This window comes from Artemia franciscana, chromosome 11, assembly GCF_032884065.1.
Source record: "Artemia franciscana chromosome 11, ASM3288406v1, whole genome shotgun sequence".
Classification (NCBI taxonomy): domain Eukaryota; kingdom Metazoa; phylum Arthropoda; class Branchiopoda; order Anostraca; family Artemiidae; genus Artemia; species Artemia franciscana.
The window spans coordinates 29,485,276-29,505,606 of record NC_088873.1 but is presented as its reverse complement, the minus strand read 5'-3'; the positions used below and the strand labels follow the sequence as shown (position 1 = coordinate 29,505,606).

General features: G+C 36.0%; 1 protein-coding gene across 3 annotated transcripts in view; it reads left to right on the top strand.

The window, feature by feature from the left end:
* Positions 1 to 20,331, top strand: part of LOC136033060 (membralin-like) — a 226,060-nt gene that overhangs the window by 15,091 nt on the left and 190,638 nt on the right. For all 3 annotated transcript variants that reach the window (XM_065713652.1, XM_065713651.1, XM_065713653.1), the window contains exons 3-4: positions 1,967 to 2,420; positions 5,786 to 5,883. In XM_065713652.1, the coding sequence (XP_065569724.1) occupies positions 1,967 to 2,420; positions 5,786 to 5,883 (552 nt within the window). The remainder of the gene's footprint in view (positions 1 to 1,966; positions 2,421 to 5,785; positions 5,884 to 20,331) is intronic.

Sequence of the window (20,331 nt, the reverse complement as noted above, 5' to 3'; positions counted from 1 at the left end):
ATTTTAAAGCACCTGAAAACAAATGTACTTAGCGTTTTGGGCCAAACGAAGTTGTTGCCAAATGCTAAGTGGCATCACTGATTTTCTTTTCTACGCTAGCTCCAACTTCAATTCATCAGTTTCCCATAATCTTTGGTATTTATAAAAGATATTCTGATCTCTAATTTTATGCTATCCTGTTATGTTATTAACTGCAAAAAATCTCAAACAGACACTATATTCTAATTTTGCATGGTAAGCCTAAATATTCTTGGGTTTTTACGAGAAAGTCATTTAAGTCTAATTCATGTCTGCTATTCCGGGGATTGTAAGGTTTTACTATATTTGCCACGTTCTTATCAGGATAAGAAATTAGCACTGGGTTAGGGCAACTTAAATTTTCGTTTAAATTTTCGTTTAAATCACCGTCTTTTCTGGTTTCTTAATTGTAATTAATTTTTTGTGGCTGCTAATTTTGGTGAAATATTTATATCAGCCGGTTTATTTTTTATATTCAATGAATTTACCCATTCTTCTCTGTTTATCTTACTCCCCAATTCTCTAATTTCATAAGAGGGGTGTAAATTAATTTGAATACTTGTATATAGAAGATCAGACATCGTTTAGCTTTGTTTCCTGCAAACGACTTTTACCTTGCACGTTAAACAGATGGCAGTTTATGAAACACACTCAAATTGTAAAAGACAGTGGAGTTGATAAACTTTAACGCCATCTACTGGCCAAGCTACAAGAAAATAGTTCTATCTTTAGCCAAGAACTGAGAAGAACAGTTTTTCCATATATAAAAGATTAATCGATGGAAGTGAATGTTTTTCTTTCATAGCAATAAGCTACAGAATTTCAGCTCATAGGTTGTATCTCGCAAAGATGCAAGAATGATTAAGGTCAGCCGTGTAAAATTAAAGTGTATTTTGCGTTCAGGATTTTTCACTGTTAGGAATGTAACGGGATAATATAAGATTTGACATCCGAACATTTTTGCAAATACCAAAGAATATTGGGTACTGATAAGAGTGGAAGCTGGCACTAGTGTCGAAAAGAAAATTGCCGTAGGCTAGTTAAAGTCAAGATGCTGTGCTTACTGGAGAGGGTATTCTGGTTTCTTTACCCTTTTTTGAATTTTAAAGCACCTGAAAACACAAGTATTTAGCGGTTTTGGGCCAGACAAAGTTGTAAGAACTGTATCGTAAGACCAGTATAAGGTCACAGACATTCTTCCTTCCTCCTTGCCGAAAGTGACTGGCAGCTAACAGAAGAAGAGATTATATTTCTTTCTGCTATAAAGTATCTAGCCTACCATATACTGCACCGTCAGACTAATGCAATCGTTTTCCATTATGATCATTTGTTAAATTTTTTAATATATTACATACTTAATGCTAAGTTTCTGATACACTGAGTAGAGGACGGAAGATGGAAAAACGGAAAATCTATATATATATATATATATATATATATATATATATATATATATATATATATATATATATATATATATATATATATATATATATATATATATATATATATATATATATATATATATATATATATATATATATATATATATATATATATATATATATATATATATACATATATAATATGTAAAATTAAATACCAAAGAATAGGGGATACTGATAAGAGTGGAAGCTGGCGCTAGTGTCGAAAAGAAAATCAACAGTGCCATTTTGCATTTCCCCGGTAAAGGAAGCAGAATTCTATCTTCAGTAAGCCCAACATAGTAACTTCAACTAACCTGCTTTGGCCTACGAGGATTTTCCTACTTACCTACTAGGATTTTCAGGTCAACATGTTCTATAATGTTGTATAATAATATTCTATAAGATTCTGTTCTATTGTTCTATAATCTATGATACTCTATATGCTCTATAACCTATAATTTTATGCTCTCATACTAGCATTCAATATTATTATACTCTTTAATAGTGCTATATTCTTATAGGCAGTATTTTCATTCCTGCTTTTGTTTTATTTGCACCAACAAGTCAGATACTCAGAGTACCACTGTCTTGATCGCTTCCATAAGGGATGGCAAAATAAGGGAATTTTTAGAGTTGACTTACAGACCCCCAATGCATTGTATAATTTAAGTGATTCTTACGACAAAGAAGAGTTCTACATAAACTTAAGAGAAGGAAAAATTGATTTCCAGTATTTGAGGTTGTATGCATCCACGAGATCGAAGGAAAAACATAATAACACTGTCTGTGATGCAAGTGTATATGCTCTTCAGTACTACGACGAATATGGAAATATGACTGATATAATCTATGAGAATCGCAACAAGAGAATATGTTTAACTGACAGTGAAATAGACAAAGAAGAAAATCCTGTTGAAGACGCTACAGAGGCAGAAGTAGAGATGAAAAGGCTTCTGCAAATGATAGAAACAAAAGGTAAAATGGTAGTTTGGGCATATATGTAGAATAGGGTACTTGTTAATTAAACGAAACCCATTCAAGAATTACGCTTAGGTTAGATCTCAGAAAACCGGTTTCATAGCCACAAAGGATGGGTGATAGTGATGGTTGATAGAATGCATTGGACTTGTGTAATTTGGGCTATATATTTGCACATCCGGGGGGAGGGGTAAATTAGGTTAGGGGCGCTGTTCAAGTACTTAACACATCCCCCCTAATGTGTAAATATATAGCCTAAATTATATTATTATGTAAACTAAGGTTATATGAAGGTTATATTTCATATGGATTAACCTAACCTCACTTTTTGGGCATGTTTTGTTTAATTAACAAGTACGTTCGCTGCATCTAGATTTTCCTATTCAGTTCGTCAATAGTATTTATTCAAATGCATATGAATATATGTAAAATAACCAATATTTACAGTTTGATAATAGGAATACCTGAAGGGCTGGGCGGATGTAGCTTTCTTCAACTTAAAGTGGGCATGCTTCATCGAAATAGATGTAATTTAGACAAGCACTCAACCTAATAATTTTTCTAGATTTTCCTTTATTATTAGCAATATTTTCTGTATTGACTTTTTTGAATTATAGAGCTTAGAAAACCGTATGTTCTGACTAGAAATCGTAGTTGATACAATAGCGATAACGAATGGCGAGGTACTATGAATTCCCATCTTGTTGCTGAAACGATAGTTTGTTTTGGACAATTATACTTTATTTTGAAAGTAAATACATTAAATGAGCTCTTTTTCACGAAGCGTTGTTCTGCAAAAGTTAAATTTTTATTTAAAGAGTTGGCTTTGAGGCGTTGGTAGCCCTTTTTGCATTTAGGGCAACGCTGTGTCTGGTATTAAAACTGAACAAAATAAAAAACAGTTTTTTCTTAAATGAAAGTAAAGAGCGACATTAAAAATTAAAAAACACTGAAGTCTTCATAAGGGGGGCTACCTCCTCATTAACACCGGCTCTTTGCGATAAAGTGTGACTTTTTCTCCATATTACGTCAAGAATAACTTCCCAAATTCATGGATAAGAAGAATTGAATCAAAATTATTTTTAAAATACTTCAAGAATAGAAAATTAAAACTTTTACTGTTAATTTAACTTTAATCCAAGATGTTAATTAAAATTTTCTTGTTTTGAAAGTTAATCGATAAATAAAGCACTTGCAATTGTTCATTGACTATGCTTGTTGTACTCATAAATGCTTTAGGCCTAGCACTATGAAACGTTATCATAAAGAGGGAGGGGAGGTCAAGGAGGGAGTAGCATCCCTCATATTCGTTATAATTAATGTTTGTTTTAACTTTTAACTGTGTTAGGATAGGGACCAAATGTAGCTAACATGCCAGATTTGATGAAAATGAAATACTCTTGTGAAATTTGTGCTAATAAAAATGTGTTGGGATGTTGGATTTCTATGTTGTCATTTATTCTCAAACTCGTAATCAATAGGATGATTTAATCCTTAGACACTGACTTTTGCTAGAATTAAACGCTATTTGTGAAACATGTTTAAAGCATATTTTTGGTTTTTGACTTGTTCATTGGAGTTTTTACCTCAGATCTATAATCAACAAGCTCAAAACCTTTTAAATACCATCTTTGGTGGAAATCAAACAGTTTTGAAACATAATGATTTCTTGTGTCTTGATTTGCCCCACTTTAGCCTAAATGATAGAAAAATCACAATTATACCCTAATAACTTTGACTTAAGTCCCATCCGCCCTTGGTGGTCGTCTCGGGGCCTCTCTCCTCACAGGCGAATGTATTTGTCACCTATTCTGCTCCCTGTCTTGTGTCAATCTTAGAAGACCAGGGAGGTTGCAGTTGGAGAAGTTCTCCTCCCGGCGCTTCGGAGGGCGACCGTGAGGGTGATAGCCGTGGATGCGACCTTCGAAGGCAATTTTCTGTAGTTGATCGTTGCACATGCGCTGGACGTGGCCAAGCCGACTGAATTGTTGGACACGGACCCTGTTCAGAATGATAGTGTTATACTGCAGTCTTTTGAATAGGTTGGCATTTGAGACTCGATAGTCATCTACTCTGACTGTCCATGTTTCACAACCGTAAATAGCTTTAGGAATAATGATGGAGCAGAATAGTACCGTAATAAGGAAACATACTAATGACACAATGATATTTGAGGCGGCAGAATAGCACTTCCTAAATAAAGAGTGAAGTGGGTTCTGTGTATTGCTTTTTTTTTTTTTTTTTTTTTTTTTTTTTTTTTTCTTCACCAAGGCACTTTGTATGGAAGCAGTTGTCGTAGAATCCTCAGAGGGGGCTTACTCGATTGAAAATTAAAAATTATATTGCCCTTTTAGGAGTCGTAAGTGATTTGACGGCAACCTGCCCTCCTCTCTCATCCTTTTGCGGCCTATCTGTCAGAAACTCTGTCTTAAAAATATTATTAATTTTTTTGGGGGAATTTTTTTTCCATATACAAATAGCAAGCCTCAATCTTGATTTTCAAGTAGAAAAACCTAAAACAAGACTTCACAAATATTCTTTTTATTAACCAATAAGAATATTAATGTTAATTAAAAATAAATAGAAATTAATTAAAGAAACTTTTCCAAAAAGAAGTTTTTCAAATAAAAGTAAAGAGCTACATTAAACCAACGTCGAGCAGAAATAAAGTAAAATAATAATTCAAGCTCAAAATAAACAGAAATCACTACCAACGAATAAATGAGATCAAAAACGAACAGCAATTCTAATTAATAATCTAGTCAAAATTAAAGCGAGAGGAAAAATACCACAAGCAGGAGTAGGACTAACACCTACTCCTAAAGGCTATTCCAAAAGACGGCTAAAGCCGTCTCAAGGCTAGAGCGTCATTTGCGCTTTTCACTTTATTTTGAGCAGTGTGTTTTATATCCCGTAACATCAACAACGACACAACAGCAGCAACAAAATTATCTGAAGGTTAATAAGGGCTTACAAATAAGAATGATGATACCTGTCCTCTTCCTTTCCTCTCAAAATTTAAAGGATCGGAGCCGTGTTTTTTTCATTTGTCAACACATTTACAGCAACAAAAAGAATGAGAATCACCATAATAACCAATATTACTGAAAAGAACTAATGAGAGAAGACTGATTGTTCATTATATAATGATATTGTTCCTGTAAGTCTCAGTGATTTTGATTGACTTTATAAAATGGAAAATGTTTAAAATATAATGAGTCTTTGCTAATTGCAAACGATGGTCCGACGTTTATAAGGCTTAGGGGCGTCACCCCCTACTCTTGTGGCAATTTTTGTTCATTTTAAGTTTTATTTGAATATTTATTGTAATTTGTATATTTACGATATACTTTATTTTACAGCTTGGTCTTCCGATTTCGCTATTATTGAGTATTCATCCGAAATGGGATTGTTGGCTCTCTCCAGAGAAAGCAGAAAACTTTTCAAAATTCCTGTTACCGTAAGTTTGATACCTATTTTTAGTTCTTATTGCGTCGTAACATACGTGAACATACATGGTTGTGGGAGTAGTAGCCCTAATAATCAACCAAGGAAGCCTCACTGCAAGGATTTTTTTTTATTATGTCTTAAAATATAGTTATTAGTATACAACTCTTCCTTTCATGGAAAACCCTTTGGATTTTCCTGAAGGTTTAAACTCTGCGTCTACGTATATAGATAAAATTTGCGGATTAGGAGATGACGTCTCTGTCTAAAAAAAAAACGAAAGAAGTTGCTGATGATGTAACTGTGATTTGTAAAACAGTTTACTGGACTATGACAAATTTAAGCCGGTAGCATGTGCGACCATTTTAGAGACAGATAAATATGGGGGCCCTGTCAATTAAACTGAAGGCCCGTCAAGAACGTTAAGAATACTTGAGCGAATTGAAATTTTAAGACCTATAACTCTCTGCAAGTAAAGCACATTCTACATATGTATATATACATATATACATACATACATACATACATACATACATACATACATACATACATACATACATACATACATACATACATACATACATACATACATACATACATACATACATGCACACACATCCACAACATACTATTATTTGGGTTTTGAAATGGCCTTCAAATATGAAGTATCTTCTATTTACGATTTTTGAAAAATATTATGTCTAAGCGCAGTGTTTATCGCTTGTTGGAAGTTTTGGCTTAAAGATGTGTTGGGGATAGATTACATGAACACGCTGTAAGGGAATTTCTTCGAAAGTAGAGACAAAATAACTGAGAAGATATCTTAGCAGTTGACATTTGTTAAATCTAAACAATGCCATTGAATAATACATATCAGATTTTAACGTTGTACATGTATTTTTGTTTGTAATAGGTGCTTTTAATAGGTGTTTAAGAGGCGTTTTAATATGTTTAATAGGTGTTTAATAGGAGTCTTAATATGTGTTGGTTGCATCTCAAGGAATTCCTGAATTTCTTAGAAAATGATTGAATCAAATATTCCTCAGTCAAACAAAAGTGCTTGACAGTCTCTTCCATTTGAAGATCTCAGGATAATATTCTGAGAAGAATACACGAATGAAAACTGACTAAACTGACTGCTTTATCTGAATTGCTGATTATATGGTTAAAACAGTATGGCTGTGTTATTTGCCTGAGTTATTTTAATTCGGGTCTAATTCAAGCTATGGAAAACAAATTTATATTGTATAAATTCAAATAAAATTCGTGCTTATTTTTTTGCATATAACTAATCTTAATTCATTATATTGCTGATGCTGCAAAGTAAGAAAACAAAGTAATATGGCTTTAATTTAGCTTTAAAGCTTTAGACATAAAATCCATCTAAGATGGCGCTGATGTTTCATAAAACAGCTGGTATTATTTTTGGTCTCTTTAATTCTTATTTTGGCGCTCTAATTTGATCAATTGTATCTTTTGAAATTTCATCGTTTCACAATTAATAGTGAAATCCAGAAAAATGTTATCTAAGCAGAAAGGGATTAAAAGCCACTTTATTAAAAAGCAGAAAAATTCTAAGAAAATGGATTAATTGATATAATCAGGCTGAACTACTATAACATTAAAGCTGAAATTTTTCTGAAGCTAATAATTAACTAGTATTTCATATTGGCTAAAGGCAACTGCGAGATCACTTGCAGTTACCGAAGAAAAGATAGATGAAGCTACTTAAGAATCGTAAATCCAATGGTGGAAAATCAGGAAAATCTAGGGAAAATACAAGAAAATATTGAATAAGCGGTAGAAAACATAGGGTTGACGGAGGAACCTTAGCCAAAAGAATCCATTGCGTGTATGGTTTTCAGACGGCTTTGGAAAAGAACTTATGGACATTAATTTACAAGAAATATTAAGAAGGTTGAACTACATCTTTTTTTTTATATTTGGATAAGAGGAAATACATGGCTTGACTGGTCAGTTTACCTAAGTCAGGTCTCAGTTTTTTCTTAGCCCCTGAACTTTAAAAGAGACTTAATCAGTTTAAAAGATCCAGCTCCATCGCAACATTTCAGTTCATTTTTATCATCTGCGTGACCGTAATAGCGAAATACAAACGTTCCTAAGATAGTCTTTGTTTTTTAGTAGGTGTGTTCTTTTACAGCACGAGTTGTACCTTCATGTTACAGCCCCTTCCCTTCATTGTTACGCCATTAACGTCCTTCATGAATGCCATTATTTTGTTGATTTAAAGCCAAATGTCCTTCCTGGTATATAAAGAGGGATATATTGTCCTGCAAAAACGGGCTTTGAAACCATCTGCAACCAAAGAGCCACCTGCTACCCCTTTTATATAATTTAATTTCTTAGTCAATATAATCAAATAAAGCTAAGCATAAATTTTTTAGATTCATGTAAAAGGACAGAAATAAAGTGGCTCCCAAACTGAAAGAAGCTTTCTTACTGCGTAAGAATTTTACATGCGAGCGAACTAAAGTTTTAATTCTTTTGTAGGTGCAGTTTTTGTTTGGGGATGTAGACCAGGAAATTCTCTAAATTACAGCGTGCAGCTGATTTTATTGCTTTATTTGGTACGATTAGTAAAACGACTCAAAAGTGCAGAAGTTTACTTTATAAATATAGGGTTTGCCTGAGCTTTTATTTTTTCATCCTTATTAATTCTAACCTTGTCCTCAAGGTCCTCCATGGTTTGGACGCGATGATATTTTCGGATTGTAAGATATGCCCCATGTCTACCCCTTAAGCAAAGACCACTGATCCTTCAATGTTCTGTATTGCTCTTGTTTTCTTTACCTCTTTTAATGGAAGGAGTAATTGTAGAAATTTTGGAAGGGGCACACCATTAGCAAATTGACAATCTTAGCATCGGAGGGCAACCAGCCCCCTCCAATGCTCATTTTTGCTACTGCCCCCTACCCCTCCAAGACAGCCGATCAAAATTTTGACATAGCTCATTTGTTAAAAATGTCCAAATAATCTAATAAATATGAGTTGAGGTATGACAAGACCTCACAGCACCTGGGGCAAGGGAAACTAATGTAATTACCAATTGTTTAAGTATGTGAATTAATGTATTTTACCAATTGTTTAAGTATCAGGTTGTAATTGAAAAGATGTACATGTCTGAATTTGGGTCTGCAATTGTCTCGAAGCTTTCATTGGTCGTTCTCTGGGTCAAAAGGATAAAATGTTCTATTGCGGGAGGGGTAGTCGCATGTTGGCCAAAAACTTTTGCTCCCTAGTTTGATTGAAACTTCCAGCCGTAGGTTTGGGGGCCAAGAAAAAGATAATGTACAAAAATGGGACATAAATCAACCTTTGCAAAAAGAGATGGGGCTCGAAAAAGGGCCAACAAACTTTTTACCTGATATGCTCGAAACTTATATCATCAAGCTCTTGGACTCATAGAGCCACAATTCGATTGCAGAAAAAGACAAAAAAATATTGCCCCCCCCAAAAATTCGGGAGGGGGGCGGCGTAATATTTTGTAATGACCCACCTACCGTATATTGTTCAGTACCAATATTGTTCATTGAGCCACCTACAAAAATTCCAGTGATCGCAGTGACGGCTCGGGGGATACAGTTGAAACTTTTAAGTACTGTTATGAAAAGTATGGGGGAAGTTTTGGCAAGTGACTTCAAATTTCGTGTTGTGGTGAGGGGAAGGGGCTAAACATTTTTTTTCTTTTTTCCACAAAACAATTTTGCACTATTATCATTTATGGGACCTATAATCTATTCATAGTTAAGTTACATGTTAAATCAACAGACACTATGCGTTGCCAAGTGATCAAAACAGCGTATATGGAATAGCATAGGACAGGCTTTAATGATTGACCTGAAACTCTGATCTAACTAAAATCCTGACTCAAGGGAGGGGAGAGAGGAAGGGTCTATAAATTGAAAAAGAAAAACAACAAAACAATGTATCCTGGTTATCAAAACGGCATATCTGTGGAAGCTCTGGAAAGAGAGCTTAATTTGTGCATTTATTTTTTTTCCTATTACTAAGTTACATTGCAGTGTTTCTAAAGGAGTAGACACGTAGGTGGAAAAACTATTATAATTTTTTTGTGAATATCCACAACCCCACTTTCAAAGCTATATTTTTTATTTATTTACTGATCAGCTTCAGCCAAACCATTCTTCTCTTTGTAGAATTGGAAGTATTAATGTTGATACTTTTGTTATTTCTATCAATTTTCTCTTTATCTGGGAAAAGTCAGTATTTAGAAGAATCTCGAGCTATGAATGAATGAATGAATGAACTTTATTACCCGTAAAGTATAAAAAACACAAAGTACGGAGTATTATAAATAAATATAAATAAATAAACAAAAACAAATACGATAAACAGCGAAGAAAAACAAAATTCAAACTAACAAAAGACAATATGGACTAATCAACCAGTATCAATATGGAAAAAAGGCTGCAGAGGGTCATAAACGTGAATAAAGTTGACAGTCTTTTTACATAAATCATCACTGGAAGGCCGAATCCGAGAAGGCACATCTACTAAACCAAATCGAGCAATTATTTTTTGTTTCGGTGCCATCTAGGAAGCCGGAGGAGGAATTTGCAATATCTGAAATTTACATTTGCATTTGCTTAGATTTATTTTTCACTTTTAAATAAAACATTTAAAATCTTTGAAAGTAAAATTAATTAAAAACGTAAATTAACATTACAAATTCGTTAGGTAAAGTATTTGTTTCCACTTTTTCTTCTAGCGCTTTCTTTCAAATTTATCTCTTAGTCCAAGCTTTTGTTAAACAGAATTGTTGCTTAAAATTAGATGCATTCTTCTCGGGTGTTGCAAATTTTTTTTTATATTTTTCTTTTTCTGCCCCCTAGCAGCTGTCTGTAACTCGTGGACATAGGCTTTTGGATTATAATTGATCCAAATTATGACTTTTCTACACTTCCACAGACGCAAAAAAGTTATTTTGATTTTATTAGAGTCCAAAGTTCTCCCCTTCCCCTATTGCGTTTCCTGGGAAACTTTGAAGTTCCGCCTGATTAGACGGGATTACATTTACCGTAGTTTTTTGGTTTCCTCTTTTTTGTTCCTTCCGAAGGTAAATCAAGAAAAGAAGATATAAATAACATCCAATTTTGTATAATTTCCTTGCTGATGAAGTTAATTCAAGAACCAAGTTTCAGCTATTGGACAGTTTGTTTTTCTTGATAGAAGTAATTTCGGAGATGCATTTAGATTACATTGGAAGATGTAACTTGGTTTTGCCTTTTACAATTCAAATTTGACGCTTCAGTTATTTTCCTAAGTCTAAGTGTTATATTCAACTACGTTGTTGCTTGTTGTTGTAATAACAAAGTACCACCTTCTATAAAATAATGCATGCGTGCCTGATTGATTATGCACTCAAAGTGATACCCTTATCCGCATAACCCGTATATTAGAAGGGGATAAGAGGATTCCACTCCTTATGATTTGTCCAAATAAAACCCCTTGTGACCATATTTATAAAGTTTATGTAATGATGTATTTTTTCAAATTTCAACTAATTTAGACATTACAAATTTATGTTAGTATGGTACCCCTATGACATTAAAAAGAGTAGGGTTCTTCATTTGTTTCTATGGTACCAAAAATGCAACCAACGTTATTCTTGGAAATTAAGCAAGTTAAAATATTTGCCCTAGGCTATAAAAACAAAGAAATAGTAAAATTTGGTTCTCTTCCTAAAGAAGGTGGGAAATAAAATAATTCGTCGTAACGAACGGTAAGCAAGAAACGAATCGGGATAATGGTAACCGAAACTCTAAAAAAAGGAGTTCTGATATACGATATACGTAGAAAAAATCGTTTTTTTTGTGATTTTATTATGGCGATTCAAAACCAGCAAGTTTAAAGTTACCTATAAAAGTTCACGAGTCCTAGATAATTCGCCCATAAAATTAGGAAAACATCCTTCTAAAGGGCATGTGACCTTGACAATAATTACACGATCAAATTCAGATCAGCACAGAACCCTGTGGCAGGTTTTACAATCCCCTGTCTATAAAGATGCAAAGCTTTGCATTTTTTCAGGGAAGGATGATCACGGATGCAGTTTTCTTATTATTTTTTGTTGCCTGTGTGTGTGTCCCCAGGGGTGATCATGTCGAACAAATTGTCCCAGAATATCTGGGGACGGCTCATTCTATTGGAAACCAACTCTGGATTGGATTAATGAGTATATTATATATTATCCCGAAGTAATTCTTAGTTGTAGACATTATGGCTTCGATTTTGGCTCATATGTCTGTGGATTATAATATTTATTCTTATGTTAAATGTAACAATACCACGGATTGCTAGTTTGTTACTAGTATATCGTTGATATATCGGCTTTTAGTTTGGAATAGTATAATTGCCCCAAGTATTCAGGGAAGATACATAATCCGCTTGACGAGGTGCACTTCTTTAGAAACATGTTCTTAGTATACCTCCCACCCCTCGAATATGTGTATTAGAAGGGCTTTGAGAACAATAGAAGGAAAATGTGGAATCGTCATTCAGTGCAAACGCAAAAAAGGACCTTATCTGCCAAGGTGCCGGAAAACTAGCGATTGGTTTTTTAGTAGTTGAATTTTTTTTTCTCTGTATAGAGCTGTTATAGAGTAACTGGGATTTCCCTCTATGAAAAACCTCCCTGTACCCTTACATCAAAGGTTGTGTAGAAAACTTGCTATTTTAGTTAAATTTTATTCCTACTTTAAGGAAAAAGTTAGAAATTTTATCTTTATTTTGTTATGTGCCAATTTCTAGTGAAAAATAGTAGTATGTGATAGTTTCAATAGGCTATAAAAAATATAGGAAGTTTATCTTTGCTTTGTTTATGTATTAATTCTGGTAGAAACTAGTAGACTTTGATAGCTTTAATAGGCTATAAAAAAAAGAAAGAGTTTTTTCAACTGAAAATAAGAAGCAACATCAAAATTTATAGCCAACGAAAATTATTACGTATATGAGGGGGTTGCCTCCTCCTCAATACATCGCTCTTTACTTTGTTTACTTTTCATTAAAATTCCTTGAATTTTAGGGGTTGTTTCCCCCTTTTTCGAAAATCAGGCACATTTTCTCAGGCTTGTAGCTTTTAATGGCTAACACTAAACTTAATGAATCTTATATATTTGGGATCAACATAATAAGTCAATTCTTTTATGTATCTATTAATATAAAAAATTCAGTATTTTAAAGTTTTGATTACTAGTGAGCCGCGTCGCTCATTACTTACAGTTCGTTACCGCGAACTTTTTGGAACAACAAGAAAATGATTAAAACACTGAGTCTTAAGCTAAATGTTGTTAAAGTCTGATATGTGTTCCTCTCTGAAATATCTTTGACGGTCTTGAGCTGATTGTTAAAAAACTACTTATGTTTCCATAGTATCTCGCTCTCCGAATCCGTGACGTCCGTATAGGTTTTATCCCGTGAATTTTTTACACCTCGAGTAAGCTTTTAGTTACAAAATTCGAACCCTGGTCTGTCAGGGTCTCTTCCGGAACACCAACCCGACAGAAGTATTGTTTAAATATTTCTGCAATTTTTCTGGCCATAGATTTCAAGGTTATTGCCTCGCGATAACGAGTGCATTGATCTGATATAATCAAGAGGAATCGATGACCGTTCTGAGATGGTACCAATAGTACTGCAATCCTCCAGTAAGGCTCTTCAATGACAGGCAGTCGTAAGATGAGGACCTGTTCATTTGACTTAACAAGTGGCACTAGCTGGCAGGGCTCACAAGTATGTACAAACCGTTTGACGTCTTGACGTACCCCAGGCCAGAAGAACCTATGGATGATCCGACTCAGAGTGCGTGCAACCCCAGTGTGGCAACTCATTGGGGAATCATGGGTGACTCTCTGCACAAACGACCTACAAGGCTTTGGAACTACCAGCTGTATAATCTCTTCATTATCCAACCTGGTCTCGACCTTCCCGTAGAGTAGACCATTGATGAGCTCGAAATCCTGGCCTAAACTTGCCAGAGTGAAACACTTTGTCAGTTTAGAATCTTGTTGTTGAAGGTCAGCTAATTCTTTGAAGTCAGCTGTTCTGGATCAAATTCTGAAGGTGTTTCTTCAAAGTTTTTTCGTCTTCACTCCCCTTCGCCGTAGCTATTCCCATTCGCCGACTCTACCATAATGTGGGAAACATCATTTTCTGGAAGATTTATTGCGGGGGCTTGGGTCTTAACTTCCGGTCCAGCTTAGTCTTTTGCTCTTGTCGACAGAAGAATAAAGACAGTAGGCCTGTCTATTTCTGAACTTTGGTTACAAAGTTCTAGGAATCCTGGCAACGATCTTCCGATGATAGCCACTGCGGGCAGATAGTCAGCAGCTGCAACTTCTACGTTACTTTGGAAGGTATAATTGCCACATCCTATCTCTACATAGCCCTTATGTAGAGGGTATTGCTTACAATCGCATGGACACAACATATCTCCGTGGTGGGTGATGTTTTTTTTTCATCCAAGCTTCCAACATACCTTCTATGGACGATAGTTATGGATGCTCCACTGTCAATAAGGAGCTCTATTATCTTCTCATCTATGAAACCACTGACATGAAATGTCGCCTTGATTCTTTCTTCTGGACCTGGCAAAGAGAGTTGGGTCCTCAAGTTCTCTCAAACGGATGCGTAATTGTTCGTTCTTGATGGAAGTGGTATATTGTCTCACAACCGGTTTTCTATCTTTGTTCTCAGACCATCTGCGGTCGCGATCGATCTGTATTTGGCGACGTCCAACCATTTGGTCAGCAGCTGCTCTAGCTTCTTACCGTAGTCGTTAAATGACTGGTCTGCTTTCTTCTGGGTCGTATGGAGTAACTATCGGTAGGTTTCAGAAGTCAGTCGAAATCTTCTCAGAAAAGCTTCTTTTACAAGACCGTAGTCTGAGCTATCAGCTGTCGGAACAATCGCAGCAGCTTCTTCGGCTTTACCTGTCAGCAGGGTCTGGAGTTTAACTACCCCTGTAGTGCGACTACAGTTATTTTGAGTGGCAGTTCGCTCGAAGGTTGTGAGGTATGCGTCGTTATCCATACCATCAGTAAACTTGACAATCTGGATCGTAGTATTTTCAGCTGTTACCAACGCATTCTGAATAGCGGACTGATTCGTCTGTACCGCTTGAACCAGAGGAGTAAACTGCGAAGTCAACGATTCTAGCTACTGTTGCATCTGTCATCGGCTTGTCTCCCTTTCTCGCTCTAGTTCCGCGTGAATTGTTTCCATGCTCGCCTTCATGGAAGCAAGAAACATTGCCATCAGACGTTCTTCGTCTATTTCTTCGGTCTTGTCTTTAGCTAGGCGTTGTTCTGCCCGTGTCTGTGACCTTGCGCGCACGTTATCCTTATCCAGCTCCTTCAGGCTGATACAGCTGCGAACTTGGCTGTCGGTGAGATACAAGCGTTTCCAAAGTACTAGGAAGCATAGCAGTGCGCTATAAAAGCATCCACAGATATACTAGTATTCTATACTAGTATCCCCAAACACATAATTACTGAGCTTTTCAGCAAAACTGAAAAAATCGATGTTTCAAAACTTTGTTTGGATGTTTATTATGGAAAATAATGAGTGTGGTGGTGGGGGGGGGGGTTGTTTTCTCTCAAATCACTTTGATTCTTAATATAGGCCTTATAGCTTACAATTTAAAATCAAATGAGATTCATTTGAATTTAATCTGCCACCCATTCCATAAGAACCTTATATGCCCCCAGGACATATCTTAAAGCCCTTGCCCGAGGGTTCTGGGGGTTTGGGCCGACCCTCGAGGCATTGTTGTATGTTTTTTGGACTATTTTAAACAAAATTGCCATAACACAATTTCCATCAGATACATGTGGATAAAAGAGGGGTAGTTGGGGGGGAGGTCTAATTGATCTTCATCCCTATTCACTCTTAAAAGGGAACAAGAACTTCCAATTTAAACCAAATGAGCCACCTCTAAGGTTTATACAACCATCCCTCCTATAAGAACCTTAAGTGCCCCAGGGGCATAACTTACAACCCTCGCCCTTAGGCTCTGGTGGTTTGTATCAACCTCAAAAGCCTTATTATATGATTTTTGGACTATTTTGAATGAAAGGCGTGAGTCAAGATATCTGTTGGATGCATCTCGGGAAAGCACGGCGTGTTTGTGTTTGTGTCTGGGTGTGTGTGAGGGGGGAGTTAGCTGCGCTCTGATCACTTCGACTCGTAAAAAGGACACCAGAACTTCTGATTTCCAATGCTATGAGTCCCTTTCAAAGTATATACGACCACCCTTTCTATTAGAACCTTATATGCCCCAGGGCATAACTTACAACCCTTTCCCTGAGAGCTATAGGATGGGGGAGGGTGGTGTTCCTCTCATAGATAGTTTCCGGACTTCAACTACGATGAACAAAATTGTTATCTTCAAATTATGATTGGAGGTTACAAGGGAAATGATGAGTGTTTTAGGGGGAGGGGGCTGGTTGCTCTCAAATCACTTTGACGCTTAAAAAGGGCACTATTCCTTCCAATTTCAAATCAAATGAGCCGTATCTGAAGTTTATACGACCGCCCATTCCATAAAAACTTTATATGCCCTCCTGGTATAACTTATAACCCTATCCCCAGGGTGCTGGGGGGTTGTATCAATCCTGGAGGCATTATTATATGTTCTTTGGACTATTTTGAACGAAATGGCTAACTCATAATTTTAGTCTAGATGTATTTGGTGAAAAGAGGGGTTGCTGGGGAGAGGGGGAGGGGCTAAAGGCCTTCCATCCCTTTTGACTCTTGAAAGGGAACTAGAACTTCCAATTTTCAACCAAATGAGCCTCCTATAAAGCTTATACAACCATTCCTTCCATAAAAACCTTAAATGCCTCCGGTATATAACTTACAACCCTTGCCCCAAGGCTCTGGGGATTTGTTACAACCCCAAATGCCGTGTTATATTATATTTAAACTATTTTGAAGAAAAAGACTCTCTCAAAATTTCTATTTGATGCATTTCAGGTCAATACGACATGTGTGTGTGTGGGGGGGGGGAAGGGGGGTTAGCTGCCCTCTGATAAACTCTTAAGACGAGGACTAAAGCATCTGATTACCTATCCAATGAGCCCCCTGCGCAATTTATATCACCACGCTTTCTATAAAAACCTTGTATGCCTCAAGGGCATAACTTACAACCCTTGCACGGAGGGCTGGTGGAATTTACCATCCTCGAAGACATCATTTCAGGACCTTTCAACTACTTTGAACAAAATGGCTATCTCAGAATTTTGATTGGAAGTGTTTTAGGAAATGATGGGCGTGGGAGGGGCATTTGCCCTCCGATCACTTTTGACTAAAAAAAAAGGCACTAGTCCTCTCGATTTCCACTCGAATGAACCATTTTTAAAGTTTTTACGGCAACGCTTTCTATAAAAACCTTATATACCCCAAGAGCGTAATTTACAACCCATGTCCTGAGGGCTGTGGGGTGGGCGGTCATCTTCAAAGACATAATTTCCAGACCTTTCAACCACGTTGATCAAAATGGCTGTATACTTTTTTAGTCAGAAATGTTTGAAGAAATGATGGGTGGGGGGGATTTACTTTCTACTATTAAAAAGGGCATTATCCTTCTCAATTTCCAACCGAATGAGCCCTTTTTGAAGTTTCTACGACATTACTTTCTATAGAAACCTTATATGCCTTCAGGGCATAATTTACAACCTTTTCCCTGAAAGGTGTTTGGTGGGGAGGGGGTTTCTTCCTCAAAGACATAATTTCGGACCTTTCAACTATGTTGAACAAAATCGCTATATCAAAATTTTGGTTGGAAGCGTTTGGAGAAATAATGGGCGTGGGGGGCATTTGCCCTCCAATTATTTTCGACTATTAAAAGGGGCATATACATTGGTTCTCGTTGCAAGTAGCAATAGCGAGATGAATCACCCTTTTTTCTACTTTTTACTCGGAAAAATTGAGAGCTCCACAGGGAATACATATAACTTCGAAGAGTCCCAATGAATTGTAATTGAAAGTTGTATAGTTTGTGGCATCTTAGTATGTTTTACTGGGTTTTGCGCCACTTTTTTTTGGCGTCGAAGATTTTGATGGCGTTGTTCTTCTAACGTTATTTTCCTTTCTTCTTCACTTTCATTTTGACTCGTTCTGATTTTTGCTGTAGTTTGTCTTTTAACAGCACAACTCTGTTCTTCACTTCATTTTTGACAGGTTTTGATACTCGCTTTCTTGCTACCGCTTGTAATTCTTGCCGCCACCTACCTTCTTACCGCATATATCTTTCTTCTCGCTGTGGCATTTATCTTAACCGAATATTTCTTTGTTCTTCACTTTCATTTTTAATTCGCTCTACTTCTGGGTCTAGGTTATTAATTTGTCATCTATTTATTGAAATTATTGAAAACACCTTTTGTAAAAGGGCTCGTTACACTTGGTATTTTTTATTATTTTAATCCTTGTTTTACTTTGCCTGCATCATCATCACTAAAAACGATACAGCCACTACTGAGGCAAATATGATATAAGTATGCTCTTGATGAATGTCCTCATAAACGTGACGTTATTCTTATGGATTTTGTTTTCAAAATTAAGGCTCTTAACGAAATTTCTCAAACTCTTGACCTATGTAGATCTTTTTTACTGTATGTTTTACAGTATATTACTTTTGTAATATACTGTATGTTGGAAGGCCCAAAAAACGAAAACTTGCAGTTGCAGTTTCTATAAGTGATAATTCTTTGGAACCAACACCTGAACTATCAAACGTGATAAGATATGAAAATCGATAACCTAGACCATCAAATGTGCAATACCAATACGGGCAGCTAAAGCAAAGGCCATTGCTAAATTGTCTGAAGTAATCAAAATCCAAAAACATGTCAAAAACCAAAATGAAGAGCAAAGATATGGGTAGTTGTGAAAACGATAGAGCGTGTCAAAAATGAAAATGAAGGGCAAAAACACGCGGTTAGAAAACATGCAACACCAAGCAAGTGATCGAGTCAAAAATGAAAATGAAGATCAAAGACACGCGGTTAGAAGACATGCAACACCGAGCATGTGAGCGAGTCAAATAAAATGAGAAGCAAAAAACACATGGTTAGAAGAACAGTTGCGGCGTATCAAAAATGAAAATGAAGAGCAAAGACACTGGCGGTTAGAAGACATGCGACATCAATCATGTGCGTGGGTAAATTAAAATCAACCTGGACAGCAAGAATCAAAACGTGTCAAAATTGAAAATGATAGCGATTATGATTGGGTTTGGGATTTTGACATGGATAAGGTCATCGATGCCTACAGTACCTTTGTTAAAAAAAATGATTCGGCGATATATATTTCATAGTGACGAAAGATAAACCGAGGTAAAACGAACCAAATAAATTAAAAATGAAAGCAATGATGATTGGGTTTTGGATTTTGACGGATTTTGATGATTGGGTTTCAGGTCATTGATGACCTGATAAGGTCATCAATGCCTACCATACATTTTAAAATCAAAAATATGGACTAGATAAATCGTTGGAACAAACCGAAGTTTTTGTCCTACCACCTGAACAATTAAAAGAAAAAAAGGTTTGGCGATACATAATGACAAAAGACAAGCCGATTAAAAGAAACAAAGATTTGGCGATATGTCTTTCGTAATTACAAAAGAGAAACCGAGGCAAAAGTTAAAGGCCCATTAAAAAAAAATCACAAAGGAACTACTTCTAATTAAATGTCTATTTGGACGTTATGACATCAAGAAAAGGCTCAGATTGTCTGCCTTTAGAAGACAAGTGACAGTGAGAATCCATATATAGAAGCCTGCCGCGTGCCGAGTGCCTGGGCTCGGCAGCGAAGCAGCCGGTCTCCCAGTAGTATATATATACATTGTTCATAAGCTTTCTATTTTTTTTTCTATTTTGCATGTAACCGGTCAAGACTACTTATCTCAAAACCTTCTTAAAGAATAATATTTTTTGCGGATAGTAAATTTTTTTTTCTTGAAAAAAAAATCATAACATCCCTTGCAAGTGGGAAATATTTTTTGAAGTTAAAAGTTTTAAATGCTAATATATGAAACGGCATTCGTTGTGATAATATGATGGGGAGAATGGACTTAAAAATTCTAATGACCAGAGAAAAAAATCGGAGGTCATGACTTACTGGGCCTTGTTCATTGACCCAGGTTTGATAGCTGGTATCTGGGCAGCCTGCCACCATTTTAGAAGAAAGATAAGCAGGTTATACATTTTAAAAGAATTAGAATCAAGCAAGGAATTTCAACTGGTGTGAGTAGAGAACCAAAGTAGTCACGTAGCCTCTTTAGCAACATGACCCTCCCACAGCCTTTCATCAGAACTTTTTTTCTGTCGAAAGGTAGGCACTGTCGACAGTATTTAAACCAGATGCACTCGCGGGTTTTGATATATAGGATTTAAGATTAGATTCAGTCTACGCATCC